The sequence below is a fragment of the Rattus rattus genome, chromosome 1 (assembly GCF_011064425.1).
Source record: "Rattus rattus isolate New Zealand chromosome 1, Rrattus_CSIRO_v1, whole genome shotgun sequence".
Lineage (NCBI taxonomy): Eukaryota > Metazoa > Chordata > Mammalia > Rodentia > Muridae > Rattus > Rattus rattus.
This window is the reverse complement of record NC_046154.1, coordinates 167,665,424-167,682,452: the sequence shown is the minus strand read 5'-3', so window position 1 is coordinate 167,682,452 and position 17,029 is coordinate 167,665,424. Positions and strand designations below refer to the sequence as shown.

General features: G+C 43.1%; 1 protein-coding gene across 1 annotated transcript in view; it reads left to right on the top strand.

Moving 5' to 3' along the window:
* Positions 1-1,069: 1,069 nt before the first annotated feature.
* Positions 1,070-17,029, top strand: part of Mybpc1 (myosin binding protein C1) — an 87,487-nt gene continuing 71,527 nt past the window's right edge. Inside the window, exon 1 of the mRNA XM_032910951.1 lies at positions 1,070-1,150. Coding sequence (XP_032766842.1) covers positions 1,126-1,150 — 25 coding nt within the window. The 5' untranslated portion in view covers positions 1,070-1,125. The remainder of the gene's footprint in view (positions 1,151-17,029) is intronic.

Sequence of the window (17,029 nt, the reverse complement as noted above, 5' to 3'; positions counted from 1 at the left end):
GTGTATGTATGTGGGGGGGGGTGTAGGGGTGGTGGTGGTGTGTGTGTATATATGTGTGGTGTGTGTGCATGTGTGTGTGCATGTATGTGTATGTGTGTGTGCATGTGTGTGTGTGGTGTGGTGTGTGTGTGTGTGTGTGTGTGTGTGTGTGTGTGTTTCACAAAGCTATGAAACCATCCCCACACTCCAATTCCAGAATGCCTTTATCATTGCCAAAAGAAACCTTGCATTCGTGAGCATTCAGTTCTTCTCTTAACCTGTGGCAATCACTAAGCTCTTTACTGATGTTCTATGTTCACCTAGTCAGGATATTTCATGAAAGTGGGGGTTGAATAACTTGATTTTATAACCTCTATTCTTATAACCTCTGGTTTCACCCATGGTATAAGTTCTACCCACATTGTAGCATTCTTGTTTATATGCTTGCAATTTTAAAATGAATATCCATCTCTTGGGAATGTTGCAAATGCAATGTATCCTAAACTAGACAGCTTTGCTATTCTCCATAGAGAAAAATAAAACAAAGTATCTAACTTGGAACTCAGTTTAACTAGTTAACATTGGTGTAGAAATACAATCAAAAAGTTTAATCTCATTAATTGAGAAATCAGGAAAATGAACAACTAAGGTGGGCATAAAAATGATTGTCTTAATAGACCTTTTCCCCCCAAGTCTTAGTGAAAATTAAGAGAGAAGCCAGGCTCATGAAGTATGGTTTTCATTTATTTATTTTATCACCCAAAGAAACTCTGCACTGCTGAGTCGGCAAACGCATCTGTTGGGCGGCAGAGAACAGGAAAGAACACGAGGCACAGCTGAATTTAGAAAGTTAGAGATGCTCGCATCTGCCACACGAGACGACAGGAGAGCCCTTCCAGCAGGCGAGAGAGCAGAGCGCAGACAACAGATGTGAGAAAGGTCCCAGAGCTGTCAGGTTTCAGCATCCTTGTGCCGAAGAAGGGAGGCGCCAACATGATTGATGGGCAGAGCCCGTATAAAAACGGCCCACCTCTCAGCAGCTGCTTGTCGAGCTGACCCGCACCATCTCTCTGCTGCCCTCGGGGTTTCTGTCAACTGCTGCTAGAAAGGAGAAAACCCTTCGGAGAGTAAACTTTTACTGTGGTCATGCCAGAACCCACTAAGAAAGAGGGTAAGAACACCTATAAATGTTCTTATTATAGTCTCTAATATTTATTTTGGTATTTATTTTTAAACAGTTGTCTGTTTTTTAAAAAAAAAAAAAGACTATGAAACAGTAGAATTACTGGGATGGGGAGCAAAGAAAAATTTTTTGAGTGTGAACAGGCCAGGAGGCTATATAATTAACTGAGAAATATCTGAAAAGGATAGTTTATAAAGCAATATTGATTGATGCCAGTGATTAAGTGGAAAATATCCTTCAGTTTCCAGAGGTCCTTAAAGTGCTTACATCAAAGATATGAACTGCTCACAGTGAAGAGGCTGGATTTTCAAGCTGATCTCCCTACTTTGTTTCTCTAAATTTCCACCTTGTGTTTGCAGTTTGCAGGGATTGGGGCCGCAGGATGCTTTTTCAAGCACTTCGTAAATTCAGTCGTTTTCAAATAATAAGAATCGTGATATTATTTGTAGGATTTTTCTTTTTCACAGGAAGACATTTGAAATACACAAATGAGACGACCTCCTCCTCCTCCTCCTCCTCCTCCTCCTCCTCTTCTTCTTCTTCTTCTTCTTCTTCTTCTTCTTCTTCTTCTTCTTCTTCTTCGTCCTCTGGGAGCCTAGCTTTGAAATTCTCACTTGAAAAGAAAATCTTTCTGAATATGTCTGGTAGCATACGATCTTAAAATATGTAGCCTTTAAAAAAAAAATTACGAACAAAAAAGAAAGACAACAAAGGAGTAGTTTTCATTAGAAGAAAAATTTCTCCTTTCCGTAAAAAAGGTCAGTGTTTTAAAGTTGCTGGTTAGTAAGTAAACTGGCGTTCGTGGTTATGAAGAGTGAAAATGTGCATTCACATAAACACGTTAACTACCTTTTTGTGGAAACGTCTTTTATAAGCATTACCTCAGACTCTGGTTTCCCTTGGGATGACATAAATCTTTCATCCTTTACTGAAGATTACAGAGGAATACCTTTGAGTCTCGGGCCAAGTTTTTGACGAGCCAAGTTTTTGACAAGCCAACTTTTTGATGTTTTGCTTCTTTGGGACTGATACAAAAATGTAAAAATTTAAACCAAATCCATTCCACTTGGGGCTTTTGAATCTTTTTTTTTTTTTCCTTCTCCTCTCTAGATAAAAGCAAACCTGCACACATGCACAGACACATGCACACAGGCTTAGCAGAGAACATAAAAGCAGTATTTAGGCTTTGCATTTTGAATTCCGAAAAGTGCTTGTTGCCGTTTTTGTGAAGAACTTTGCAAAAAAAGACGCCACGTGTTGAAGCTGGGGTTGAGCTACGAACCAAATTCTGAAAAGGCTTTTAAGTATTTCTTTTTCTTTATGTAATTAGGTAGTCGGTGCTGACAGGTTGGGGCGATCAGTTACAGGTTGGCCCTATTTAGTGGCAGAGAGCACTGACTGGTGAAGTCTTTCTCCCAAAATAACCGCACCAAATGCATGCATTAATATGGGAACTTAATCCCAACCCCGGGGAAGTGTGTGTGTCTAACCCCTGCGCAGTGTCTTATTTGTAATGCAAATGATTTACGTGTGTATTAAATGTCCCTTTTATCTGATGGGTCACTTGACCTGCCCCTTCAAGGCTTACTTGGGTGAGGTGCCTTTTCTGATTCCCAACCGAAAACAGAAGATTATTTTTAATTAGTCTGAATTTCACTTGTTGTTCGAAATCCCAACTGAAAACAACCAGAAAGCTCAAAGATTAGTAAGTCAGGTGCTAGGCTGCAGAACCAATAAAGCGAATTAAATTATTCTGCCTGCTGGGTACAGTGGCGGTTTGTGTTTGCTTTGGTAACTTGATCCGATCTATTCTACATCTAGAGAGGATGAAATTATAGAGCTAGAAAGAAGATAAATAGCTTTTACTCATATGTGTTTTATACACTTAAAATATAAATTCACATGAAGACTAAAGTGGTTTTGTTTTGCTTTGTTTTTTGCTGTCAAACTATATTTTTTTTTTTCGGAGCTGAGGACCGAACCCAGGGCCTTGCGCTTGCTAGGCACAGTCAAACTATATTTTATGGTCTGCGTAGGAGCCCCTCCACCCAGGACAGTCATTTTATACCCATAGATTCTTTGCTTAGTTTAAATTTGGCTGGTGGGAAGTGGCATTCCCCAAAGCATCCCTGATATATTTAAAAGCCATGGAGGAAGTGCAGAGATCTCCCTTTCAAATCCCCTTAGCAGCAGAACTGATTGTTAAAGGAACTGCATCTTGGATTTGCCCTCCTGAGACTGTAGCCTTTGTCCCGTCCCCCCAAGCTGAGGACCAAACCAGGGGCCTTAAGCTTCCTAGGCAAGCACTCTACCATTGAGCTAAATCCCCAACCCCTGAGACTGTAGCCTTTAATGACCAACCGCTGTCATTTACATTCCGAAGAACATGGTAATTTCTGTGCTGGTCTGTAGCAGCCACACGCCCTGTAGATGGATGGTTTCCCCGGTCAATACTGTTGGCTGTTATTCCACCGAAACTACCCTGTGAATGACAGTACCAAGAATAAAACATGCCGTGTTCCAGAACTACCTGGAGAGACCACACACACACACACACACACACACACACACACACACACACACACACACAAAGAGCCAGCTCTTCTAGCTTCGCTGGAGCTTCCTTCCCCTCCACAGCTGGGAACACTAGGCCATGAGTCTTCACAGGATCTGGCAAAGAGACCAAGTTTTCAGCACCTAAAGGTGCAAAGGACACCTCGCTTAGATGCTTCCACCCTGCAGTGGCCTAGTTCATGGAATCTGGTGTCAGTCCTTCGGGTAGTGGGTCATCCTAAGGAAAAGAAAGATGGGTGCAGCTTTGAACCTCAAGGAGAAAGTCTAGTGGGTCTTAGTATAGCTCCTGTTTGGAGCCATGAAAATATCTTGGCTAAATGAAGGACCCCTTCGGAAACAGAAAGCATCTTTTTCCCTTGGTGGCACTGGGCATCAAAGCCAGGGCCTCATGCATGCTGGGTGTGTGCTCTGCTATGGAGCCCAGCATAGGAGTGACCATTTCTCATTTCCTACTCAGCCCTTCACCCACTGCAGATGCATTCGGACGACTGTGTCATTTACCCCATGGACTTATATTACAGTCTGTATTCATATAGAACCGGAGGCCGTTATGTTTTTCTAGCAGATGGTAAGAGACAGCGTGGAAAGGAAGCTTCAGTTGGTAGAATCTCCCAGAGTGCCTTGCTGATGGATTTATTCATGTCTCAAGTATCACTTATGCCTGACTCTACTCCATTTCGAAGAGATCGATAAGGTGACTTCTCTCCATCTTCGTGGATAATTGCCCCATGGGTCCTAATATGCAAAGACAGAAACTGCCACTGGAAATTTTCCTTTTTCCAGGCAAAAAGAAACTACCAACCTAAAATTTAATGAAGTTTCAATAACCTTTCTTCTTGGGACGGAATCTTTATTAGTTTAAAAATAGTATGGGGTTGTATAAAGGCAATGGGAACCAAGATTATCAACCGTGGTTCCATCCATGAAACCCATACAGTGAAAGGAGGAAACCAACTGTCACAAGTTGTCCTCTGACTTCCACAAGCTCACATACGGCACACAGGCACCCACGGACACACACATGGACACACACACACACACACACACAATAAAATGTAATAAAAATATACAAACAAGATGAAATGACTCTTAAGCCATACAAACGGTTGTACCCCTGCAGCATGTAGGGATGAAGCCTCAAGGCCGGGTTCTTTAGCATCTGCAGGAGTTGTTGACCGTTCGATTCTGTGCACTCTTGGAAGATTCTTTTCTCACACATTGGGTTGAGGCCTCAGGATGAATTTCACTTTTTTTTTTTTCTTTTTCGGAGCTGGGGACCGAACCCAGGGCCTTGCGCTTGCTAGGCAAGCGCTCTACCACTGAGCTAAATCCCCAACCCCTGAATTTCACTTTTATCACGTGACATATCGGGTGCTGTCATATTTCGCATGTATAACTTGTCTGGAGACACCAAACCTTGGGCGTTGAACAAAACATTGGGTGGGTTCATAATTTTCTCCTCTTTCGTGCCAGATTTTTTTTTCTTTAACGCCGAAGGCATAAGATAACACAGGGTCCTTTACGGCCCCAACGGTAAAGGTATATCCAGGTAACTTCCGGAATGAAAGCCGTGACCTTTCAGCTGTCTCGCCATTCAATGAACAATCCTGGCTGTGTCTACGTGGGTCTTTTTTAGTGGGCGCAGGAGGGAACATGGTCACAGAGACAATTTTCAGTCTGGAAGCTCCCCTCACTTCCTGTACTTTTCTTCCTGGTCCCTAGAACCTCTTCATGTTCTGAGGAGTCCAAAACCCAATCTGAAGCTAAGGCCGCATCCTTCACCTCTTGCCTATTTCTCAGCGTGGCTCGGGGCTTAGTCATCGCCGAAAAAAGGAGCCCAGGGATGGAAAGCCTCCCTCTCATATTTACTCTTCGACCTTCAGCTTCCACATGCAAGCCGCAGGGTGGCTTATTTGAAGTCCCAAAATAAACTTGATTTGGAAAGATATATATATATAGATATAGATAGATAAGATATAGATATATATGGGTGTTTGTGTACACATACATATATATGATATATAACTTAAATTATATAATTATATAATATAAATTATATATATAATTATATAATCTAAATTATACTTATTATATATAATAATATATAATATGTAATATATAATCTTAGATTAGAAAGAAGTTCATTTATAAGAAGCAAGATAAAAAAAATAGAGAAGAAAGGGGGAGGCCCTTTTGTTGGTCAAGAGCATCTATCTTCCCTCTAGTTCCACATGATCGTGTTTGTCAAATAAAAGACTGATGAGGAATGTAGACATTCTACTGCCAGGTGTGTTATGGCGAAACATGCCCAGAATCCCAACATCCGGGAGGCTGAAGTAGGGGAATGGAAACTTTAAGGCCACCCTGGGCTACATAGTAAGATGCTATCTCAAAAACAAGACAAAAAGAAATGATCAGAACAAGTACTAGAGTATGAACCCCTCCTACCACCACCGCCCCCAACGCATTCAGAGAAGAGCTGCCTCGCTACAGGAGACTCACAGTGAAGGCTTGGTTGGGATGTCTGTCTGTCTGTCCGCTTAAGAAAGAATACTTGGGGTAAATGCACGCTGGAGGGGCTTAGCGCTTGGCAGAATTCTTCTTTTTTAGTGCCTGCTTTTACGGTCATCTGTACTGCACCTGTTAGGGAGATAAATAAAGGACCCGGCGATTCTTTCCTCTCCCTCTCTCTAAATAAACTGCTTTAAAAAAAAAAAAAAACAACTAGGGAAACAAGTGTGTCATCATTGCTTCTTGTCTAGTAAGGCTGAAGACGCTTCCCTCTTGTTTCCAAGGAATTTCGAATGGCAGGGCAGTCAAGGGTAAGGGGACTGGTAAACAGGTCCAACACTCCCTGCTGGCCCAGCAAGCTGGAGAGACAGGAAACTTGTCAAGTACTTAGGTTTTCTTGGAGGCTTGCTTTATTTTGGGCCTGAGATATGGCTCTGGCCCACAGACATTTTCATTTTTGTCTAAGTGGTGTCTCGCTCTGGAGCTAGCTCATCCCGGCCTTGAATCTGCCATCCTCCTCCCCCAGCCTCTCCAGGGCGGGGAATACAGGCCAGCAACCATCATTTCCAGGTTTCAAGTGTTTACTCTCAAGGTCTATGAGAACACATGCTTTACAGTGCTTCCTTATCGACGGCAATTTTAAAGACCGGATACTCATGTTGGAAAAACCTACCCAAACTGAAGTCACCTTCAAATCAATCATCTCCTTAGCAATTTGAACAAAAGGATCTTCGGCCAAACTCTTGCAAACACGTTCTTTTAAAACCTCAGGGGGTCAATGAGAGGAAGTAGGTGTGAAATTATTGCTGTTGCTTTTATGGACCTAGAAAGCATGCTGGTTCTTTTAACGTAAATCGCTTACGACCAGCTTATTTTAAAATGACAACTCAGAGTCTTTACTGACCTCTAAAGAAGGTTTAACTATTATTAAAATTTTCTATTTTTACCAGCACGCCTTTCTAATTTTCTCTGTGGAGCCTCTCTCTATTAAGGAGCACTAAGATGACTCTTGGCCATCAGTGATTTCTGTGCTCGTTCTAATTCTAGGCCACATCTCTAGATGCCCTTGTGTGTGTTAGATAAAAATATCAGAGAGAAAGTCTTAGCAATAAGAAATCAGCCCTGTCTCACTACCACTCAATACCAGCTCTTGAAACAAGGAGATCTTTTCTTTCTCTCCTGAAACCCTTCCGTTGGTTCAGAGCGTAGCATCCTGGGGAAATTCAATAATCCCCCCAAGAAGTTGGTTACTGAACTGTGTTACTCCGAGTTCGGTAAATTGTGAAGAATCTAGTCTTCATTCAGGAGCCAATTCCCCCAAACTGACAACACGCTGATTAACAAAGACCAAACTGTGAAAAAGAAACCAAGACCTTGCCATTACAGGTCCCAGAGGCTGCCAATTATTTCATAAACCGAGAGAATACGACCTCTGTATCCCCATAGGGTTTTATTTTCATTTTTACTTTTTAGCAGGCAGCCGCCCTAAATCAAAGTGATGGTATTGTCTTGTCCCACTCGAATCCGTTCTGCGTAGACAGGTACAGGTTTTAACTTACAGAGACTGCATGCGCACAGCCACATGGATAGACGGCAAGCCAAATTCCAGGCTCTCCCCACCCTACGGTCTCTGCATGTGATTCCAGATCAGCGCGTAGAGCTCACAGGACAGGTGTGGGTGGGCGAGTGAGTTAGCAGGGAGCCAGGGAGTTCATCCCGCCCTGTGTGTGTTTCTCCCTCTAAGACGAGTTCGCGAGGAGCCAACTATAAGCTGACTCTCATTGTGTCTTTCAAGTTTAAATCCACTCCGATAAGACTTTTGCCCTTTTATGCTCCCTAAGAATCTTTTTATAGGCTAGTTTGGCACACAAATGAAATATCTAAAGTTACATTTCATATGTCAGGCGTTAGGTCTTGTGAGTCTGTTTTACTTGAGTTTTGACTTGTTTTTAGTTATCTGTTTTCTTCTTCAAATCATTCAAGCCTTCTCCAGATAGCATCATAAACCTCCTCCTAAAATTTCCCAGGATGCTCTCCCTGGGGCCTTTGTCTTTTATAAAATGTCATGCCATAGCCCATGTCCTATTTATAGTGAAAGTTGACTTATTCATACAATTGAACACTGTAGTCTATCATAGTTGGAATTAGATGTCTTTATGATTGTCCTCTGTATTTTGCATTTTTCATATATATATATATATATAATCATCAAACATTGCTGTATGGTACTAATGGAACATTCTAGATAGCTTAAATTCCTGCTGAACTATGTACTAAGTTCCATATACTTTCTATGCCTTGGTTCTCCCATTTATAAAACGTGATTAAAATAATACCTGACTTGCAAGGTCTTTGTAAAAATGAAAATAAATCAGGTAAAGTGCTCAGATCAAGACCTTACCATACAGCAAGACTGAAGGCAGTAAGTCCAGAGCCTTTGTCAGACATAAGGCATTAAACACTCACATGTGATAGAAGCTTTGGTTATTCCCAACAACATCGTCTGCTTCCTCCTAACCTGTTGTTAATTTATAACACATAACCAGATAAAGGTTGTCTTGGGTTTTTTTTTTGTTTGTTTTAGTTGTGGGTTTTTGAAACAGAGTCTTGCTGTGCGGTCTTGGCTAGCCTGGTTCTTTCTGTGGAGCTCTGGCTGGCCTTGAACTTGGCATTCCTCTTGCCTCTGTTTCTTGAGAGTTGGGGGTTACAAGCAGGCAATGATCCAATACTTGGAGCTGGTATTATTGTTGCCATCAGGAGTATGTGCTTGGGGTTGGGGATTTAGCCAAGTGGGAGGATATTTGCCTAAGCAAACAAAAGGCCCTGGGTTCGGTCCCCATCTCTGAAAAAAAAAAAAAAAAAAGAAAAAAGGAGTATGTGCTTATTTTACTCAGAGTGAAAAAGCTTAGTTTTTATGCAATTCAGATTTTAAAAACAAGGGTCTATACTCCAGAGCCTTTGTTGTGTTCCCATTGAAGTGTGAGTGTCGAAGGGCCTCCAGCTGTCAGAAAGAAAAGGACACTGAGCTGTTTCCTTGCTTCTCCACTGTGGTGGGTATGACCTTTCCCACTTAGATGAAAATGTCACCTTGAATAGTTAAGCCTATAACTATTCAACTGAATGCCACCAACAGTTATGACTTGGGTTTAAGGGACACAAGATTTCTCTATAGCTGCCTTTAGCAGTCCGTCTTCCTGATTCTGAATTTTTCACAGATAACTACATAAGGAGGTAGTCTGGACTGCACATGGATGAGATGTGTAACAAATCGAGTGCCACTGGTTTATTGCTCTGGAATCTTACTTTTATGACCTCATCTGGCATCAGCACTCTCTTTCCTCTGCTTTTAAAAAGTCACCCAGAGTGAGTCCCACAGGCGCTTGGGTGAAGGCCTTGAAGGGATTTAATCCCTTCTGACTACAAACAGAGTCAACAATACAGACCCCTGGGGGTAAGACAAAGTGGGGAATCGAAAGGGAAAAATATATTGACTATGCAAATCACTTGTGAAATTGTTTCCTTATGACGTGTGCTAAACGATTTCAACTTCTTGAAATTTGTGTCCAGTTTTACCCATGGGCCATTCTGACCTCATTTGATTGTCTTTGGAAACAGGAGATAAAGAAGCTAAGTCATCGTCCTGAGTGAAATGTCCTGTACTTGTTGCTGTGTGACAATGCCTGTGTCTTCATCCTCTTTCAGTGTGCGAGTTGAAACACGTACAATGCAAACAAAACACAAAGTAACGGAGAGGTCTTTTTAAAAAAAAAAAAAAGCCCCGTGGATTTAGGGAAATTCCATCAAGCTGCACTGTGAGTCATTAAAATCTTCAGAATCCATGCACAATTAAACTTTGTCTATTCAGAGCCCTCAGCAACGTGTGGCCAGAGCAGATAAATCTGGATTACATGGGTTAAACCATTGTAATGAGTAGGGCTGTCTGCAATGCTAAGGGTTCACTTTGTTCTAGAACCTGGTAATCTTTAGCATTTTAGTCAATACTGGGTAGAAATGTTTCTAAAATGTAATATATCTGTACTTTAAAAAAACAAACCAACAGCAACAACAACAACCCCTCTACATTTTAAAAAGGAAGCAAACAGGAGCCGGGTGCTGTAACACAGGCCTGGGCTCCCAGAAGCTAGGGGATAGAGGCAGGAAGATTAGTAGCTCAAGGCCATCCTTAGCTACATGGCAGCTGTAAGGTTAGCCTGGGCGACATGAGATTCCATCTCAAAAACCAAAAGTGATCAATAGCTCACAGGGCATGTAATTTAACTTTGCCTTACAGATACAGTAGAATGTGTCATCCCAAGAACTCAAACTACAGTTTCGTTGTGTCAGATGTGTTTGAATTTGCATTTTGAATCACCATCGATTATTAGCTTTTCTGTTGCTCTTTGCTGAAAGGTCGCTTTTTTGTGCGGTTCATCACTAGATGAAACCCCGCCTTCTGTTATGTGCAGGGCCTGATGGACTAGCTATGGAGGGTTGACTGCAACCTTAAGAACAGCCAGCATCAAGAAAGCATGCTCCTTTCAAGGCCATGAAAACACAAGGTCGTCACCCAAGGGCCAGCGACATCTTTAAAGTTGCTTGTTTAGGCAACTTGCCTCCCCCAAGGCCAGTGTTCTGTGCTGGACCAAGACTTCGGCGCGTCTCAGGGACCTCAGTGAGGCAGCTTCAGAAGCTGTATTTGCCTCCCCAGTGGCCCTTGTAATTTTGAGATCAGCAGCTGTTACCTGGATAAGTGAATCAGGCAGATGGAAGGAATATTATGGAGGAAGTGATAGTAAGGGATGTTGTCTCTGTCGTTGTGCCCATAGGAAAACAAAGTTGCTACCTCCAAGGTCACTTTATAGTTTTGTTTTCCAGCATATTCTTATCGATCGTTTGGGAATTTCACATAATGTGCCCCATCACATTCACTCCCAGTCCTCCCAGGTTCACCCTCCCACTTTTGAGACCTCACAAAAAAGGGGGGGGAGGAAGAGGAGGAGGAGGAAGAGGAGGAGGGGGGGAGAAGAGGAGGAGGAGGAAGAGGAGGAGGGGGGAGAAGAGGAGGAGGAGGAGGTGATGGTAGAGAAAGATGACAGCCAAGTTTTTAAATGGTGTCTCACTATGTAGCATTGACTGACCTAGGACTCACTCTGCAGACCAGACCAGCCTTGAACTCACAGAGAGCCTCCTCCTTCTGCCTCCTGAGTACCGGAATTAATGACATGTGTCTCCCTATTTGGCCACAATTTTTTAAAAAAGATTTATTTATTGTTTATTGTATGTGGGTGGGTATTTTGTCTGCATTTATCTCTGTGCCTCACATGCATGCAGTGCCAGAAGATGGTGTCAGATACCCTGGAACCACATAGAGTTGTGAGCCATCATCTGGGTGCTAAGAAGTGAACCTGGGTCCTCTGTAAGAGCAGCTTCACACTATGATCAATCAAAGCTCCAAATGAAGTTTTTTTTTGCGCTAAAAAAAAGGCCTTACCCAAAAAAATCTTTTTATTCTCACCTAGATACATATTTCACATACACACACACACACACACACACATACACACACACACACACACACACACACACATATATATATATATATATACTTATGCTTTTAGAACAGGACCTTGCTATGTTGCTAGGACTCCCCAACCTTGGAAGTGAGTAGAATTTCAAGCACACCACTCTTAGTTATTGAAGGTATTGACCAGTTTCTGGATATTACATTGGAGGAAATTAAAAATCAAAAGATCTTTGAAACATTAAAATATATAAGCATGCATTCTATCTGTCAGAATGCTGATGTCATCACATGTGGTGTGTCCTTTGGGGAAAAAAAACTTCACAATTTACCAGTGAGAATGTGAATGAAAGATAAAAATTATATCTTAAAACAAAGAAGTAAAGTTGATATTCTGGACTCTCTAAAGGAGTTTTCTGGACTCAGGAATCCCAGCCCAGACTTGGAGAACTGTTATTATAAATCAAGTGTTTGCTTTTGGTGACAGTAATTTAATACAGCCGACATTTCCCTAGATGGTAAGGTCTCCATGCAAACCGTGTTTTACACTGAGGCTATTTCCTTCTGGCGTGCTGTTGTCCAGGTATTTTCTCCAAGTAGAGAAAGTGCCAGAGTCCACTGTCAGAACAGAGAATGCATCAACACTCAATGCCCTTTTAATGGAAAAAGGAAGAGAATTTGCTACGCTACCAAAAGTGACCTCTCTAACAGTGGGCTGGGTAAAGTCAATGTGACTGATGTGTACAATATATATAACATTGTTACATATTTCATTTTGAGCTCAGAATATTACCTTGAAAATAAGAAATACAGGTCAGCAAGATGGCTCAGCAAGGGAAGACTCTGGCCACCGAGCCTGACGACCCAAGGTTTATACCTGAAGCCCAAGGGTTGGGGATTTAGCTCAGTGGTAGAGCGCTTGCCTAGCAAACACAAGGCCCTGGGTTGATCCCCAGCTCCTAAAAAAAAAAAAAAAAAAAAAGAAAAAAAAAGATACCTGAAGGCCACACACACATGGGCACCTGCACATAACCCCCCACACACACACACACATGTGCTTTAACATGTAAATAATAATTAAGTCTGACCATGGTAGGCCACTCTTGTGACCCCAGCACTCAAGAGGTGGTAGATATAGGAGAATTTCATATCTAGCTTGATCTATGTATATTCTGTCTCAAAGATAAGTAAGCCCTATCATTTTCTTCTCCTGGGGGTCATATTACCAAAGGATGGCTTTAGAAGATTCGTTTTTCCAAAAGCTTTCTCCATAGGTGACAGAATGCAAACCACAAAAGACATAGCATTCAGTGATAACTTTTTAATGTGTCCCTCCTGCCTCTAGGCTCGTATAACATTCATGCGGTGTAATTAATTATGCCCTCCATAATATAAAAAAATGAGATGAAATTATACCTAAGGGCCTGCAGAATTTTTGAATGATAGTATATTGCTTAAATATATGACAATGTAAAAATGCAACAATGTGGGGCTGGAGAGATGGCTCAGTGGTTAAGAGCGCTGGCTACTCCTCCAGAGGTCCTGAGTTCAAGTCCCAGCACCCACATGGTGGCTCACAACCATCTGTAATGGGATCTGATGCCCTCTTCTGGTGTGTCCGACAACAGTGACATACATAAAATAAATAAATCTTTTTAAAAATGCAATAATGTAATACTATTTATGGACAGCTAGTATGACAGCTTAAATGAGATTACATCCAAGGGTCCACGGAATATTTTTAATGACAGTGTATTACAGTGTGAATGCAGTGACATGTATTTAAATACATGACAATATGAAATATAATCGTGTAATAATAGTTTTATTATGGAAAGCTACTACGGCAGCCTGGTGGGAGGCAGTGAGCCTATGAAGAAGAGACAACTGAATGATGTCATTTTAGTGGACAGACACAGCCATGCTCTCTAAGAGTTAAGATTTCCCTTCCCCACCCTTAAGTTACTGACCACAAAACCCTTGGCATGGAAAGGGGAAATGGCTTCCACCGGCAGGCGAGAGCCGCCCCATTTATGGAGTTCCTGGTTCCCAGTGTTTCTTCAGCAGCTGAAGGCCATGTGTGAGGTTGTCTCATGCCTGCCACCAGTGCCCGTCAATTAGAATGCCTGGGCAGAAGCCGTGCGGGCCTGCCATCGGCGGCATACCTGGGCTTTTTACAGTAGGTGATCATAGGAAAAATCCACCATAAATAGATCAAGCGTCTGAAAGCATTTCAGCCTTGCAGAGAAAGGCAAAGCCTGCTGTGAACGAGAAACGATCAAAGACTCGCCGCTCGGGTCTAGGAGGGCAGACGCCAGCTCCTTTGCTGTTTCTGAATCCTGCTCAGTTGTGTGCTTTCCACTAAGATCTTTGGACTCTGTCTGGTTATCTATTTCCCTTTCGCCTCTCATCCTCTTCCTCCTCCTCCTCCTCTTCGGCAACTTACATGGTCCTGCTCTTCCAGACCTATTGGGATGGTTTTCTGCTAACGGATGAGTACGGAGAGGGGAGCACCCTTTATCCAGTTGCTTCGCAAAGCTCGGGCTCAGTATTTTAGCTTTTAAGTAGGCAGAAGTTTAGTGGCCTCTTGCTTTGTCAATATCTATCTGCCTGTTTAAGATCTGGAAAATTAGCCAGAAGAGGGGCCTCTTGGCTATTACTACACAGGGAACCACCTACCAGCTACCCAGAAATTGGTGGGACAGGTTCCTTGGTTCTAATTGCTTTTCCAGCCTAGATTTTTTAAAGGGGGACAGATTCCTTAGAAAGGAAAGGGGTGCGTTGTTCCTGAGAGCCACTACCCTAGCCGCGATTGCTCTCCTGCCCTTGTTAAGAAACGCAAGCGGTGTGTTGACAGTTAAGATGAAATCTAAAAGATGGATTTGGGCGGGTGCCTGGGAGCCTCAGCCAGCAGGACAGCAATGGAAGACATAGTGTTCCCTGTGGGTAATACAGCTGAAGAAGGCTCCCCGTAGAGCAGCAGGGGACTGTTCTTGGTTTCTTGGCAGGGAGGAGAAGGGGCTTTTGTGCGGTACGAGCAGCCTGCCAGTCAGCTATATTTATAGAGCACCTGCTGTGTGGAACTTGGAAAGGAAAAGTAGACGGGCCTTGTCCTTAAGAAGCTTGTGACCAAAGAGGGAAGAAAGGCCCTCGGCTACTGTAAACGCTTTAGCATTTACAGCCATCTATGACCTGGAAGTGGAAGAGGGGACCTTGAAGGGTCTGAGCTGCGCCGTGATGCTCCACGTGTAGGCTGTGGGCCAGCGGCACCAGCAGTGCCCACAAGCCTGTGAGAAATGCGGAATTTGGAACTTGGCCACTGATCTCGCCTCCCAACCTGCGGTTTGATCAGATCCTGTGCAAACGGCAGTTTCTGATGCTCTAGGGTCCATGGAAGTCCCGAGTCCCGAGAACTCTAAGAGGGCAGAGTGAGGAGGGCAACAGAACTAGTCAATACTGGCAACCATTCACGTGCGAGTCCCTTAAACACAGGGGTCTCCTCTCTCAGCCAGCTTCGTAAGCCAGACTCACAATGGGTACTGCCACCTACCCCATACCCGGTGCGGGTATGAGGGATATCGCTACTAATGAATGGCTACCTTAGCAGCAGCCAGTGAACTTGGGGTGTGTGCAAATGATTTTAGTGGCAAGGCTGATCATGCCAGGATCTGTCCGAGACAAAGAAATGAGAGAGAAAGACACCCAAGCAGCAATACAGGCAACACTAAAGGACACCCCATGGGGGTGCTGAAACTTTGGGAATGGTTCATTTTCTGAGTCAAGTCTGCTTGGCTGTCACCATTTCTGGTCACCGATTGCCTCTAGGTTGCACGAACTCCGGAAATGACAGGAGGGTTTTGTTTTTTGTTTGTTTTGTTTTTTTCCATTCTCCATTTGTTTTGGCACAATTGATGACTGGTTGACGACTGACCTGCTTCTCTAACTTGTGAACTGCAATGCTAGCAATGAATTATACTCAGTTTAGTAGTAGCTCCCGTTTTACAGTTAGGGTGCAGGGGGAGAGGACATCTGTCCCACTCCGGGCTGTCTTCTCAGCCACCACCCCAATTCCCCACACATTTTAACACTGAGAAGTCCCTGGTTCTAAAAATTAGATGAATCCTTAACAGGTGGCATAGTAGACAGACGTTTCTTGTTCAGGTGTGGCCAAGTAAAAATGAAGATCGTTAAGAAAAACCAGGAAGCAATGACATTTAGACCATGCATTTATTAACGCTTTCTTTCCTGCGGACCACCCTGAGATGGAGACTTTGTTGTTAGTTCAGCTTCCTAATCAGGAAACGGAGGGATGCTTCGGGAGGTGGAGCAGCATAAGAGATCATGTGACCATGAAGGTGATTTGAGAGAAAAGTGAAGTAACAATGTTGCAAAGTCTGTCAGCTCGCTTCTTCTGCCTCCTTCAGAGCAACTGAGAAAAGAAGCAGAGGCCTGCGGCAGAGGGTAGGCTCTCAGGCCAGCCTGGGGATGGGGATGGGGATGAAGGTATGGACCCTAGCTTCCCTCTAGAACAGTGGTTCTCAGCCTTCCTAAAGCTTTGACCCTTTAATTCAGTTCCTCATGTTGTGCTGACCCCCAAACCATAAATTTATTTTCATTGCTACTCCTTAACAGTAATTTTGTTACTTTATGAATAGTCATTGTGAACAACTGCTCTAGGAGGTACAGAGCCTAGCTTCTCCTCATGAACTGTGTGGTCTGTCCGGGTTTCAGTTCCTGGGCAGAAAAGGGATAATCACAAGCAATAACTCTCTAGAGTTAAAAACGTCAATTTAAATTACTCCCAAACTCAACAGGGGTCAGTAAGTGGTGGCTGTGTATTTGTTGACTGCAAAGTAACGGGCTTTTTGTGTTCTTCAGAGGGCAAATTTCCTTTTCACAGAAGCATACAACTTTCACTTCCATGCAGAGGCCTGAGCAGCTTGGTCAATCGTTACAGCTGGCTGGTAAAAACTGTGTCTCCCGGACCTGAGGCAGCTGAGTCAAAGCTCTTAAATCCTCATTGTGTTTTTATATTTTGGCCTGCCGAGTAGTGCATGGGTCCTTCAGACACAATGGAAATGGACAATTTGTATTCAGGGCACGCGTCCAGCTTTCAGCATCCAAGATGATTCTAATTTATTTGGTTAGAAATCACCCAAGGCACCAGTTGGATCTTAAAACAAAACAAAACAAAACAAAAAAACAACCCCATAGCTGTCCGTAGGAAATATGCCTCGTGCTGTGTGTTGTAATGCATGCTT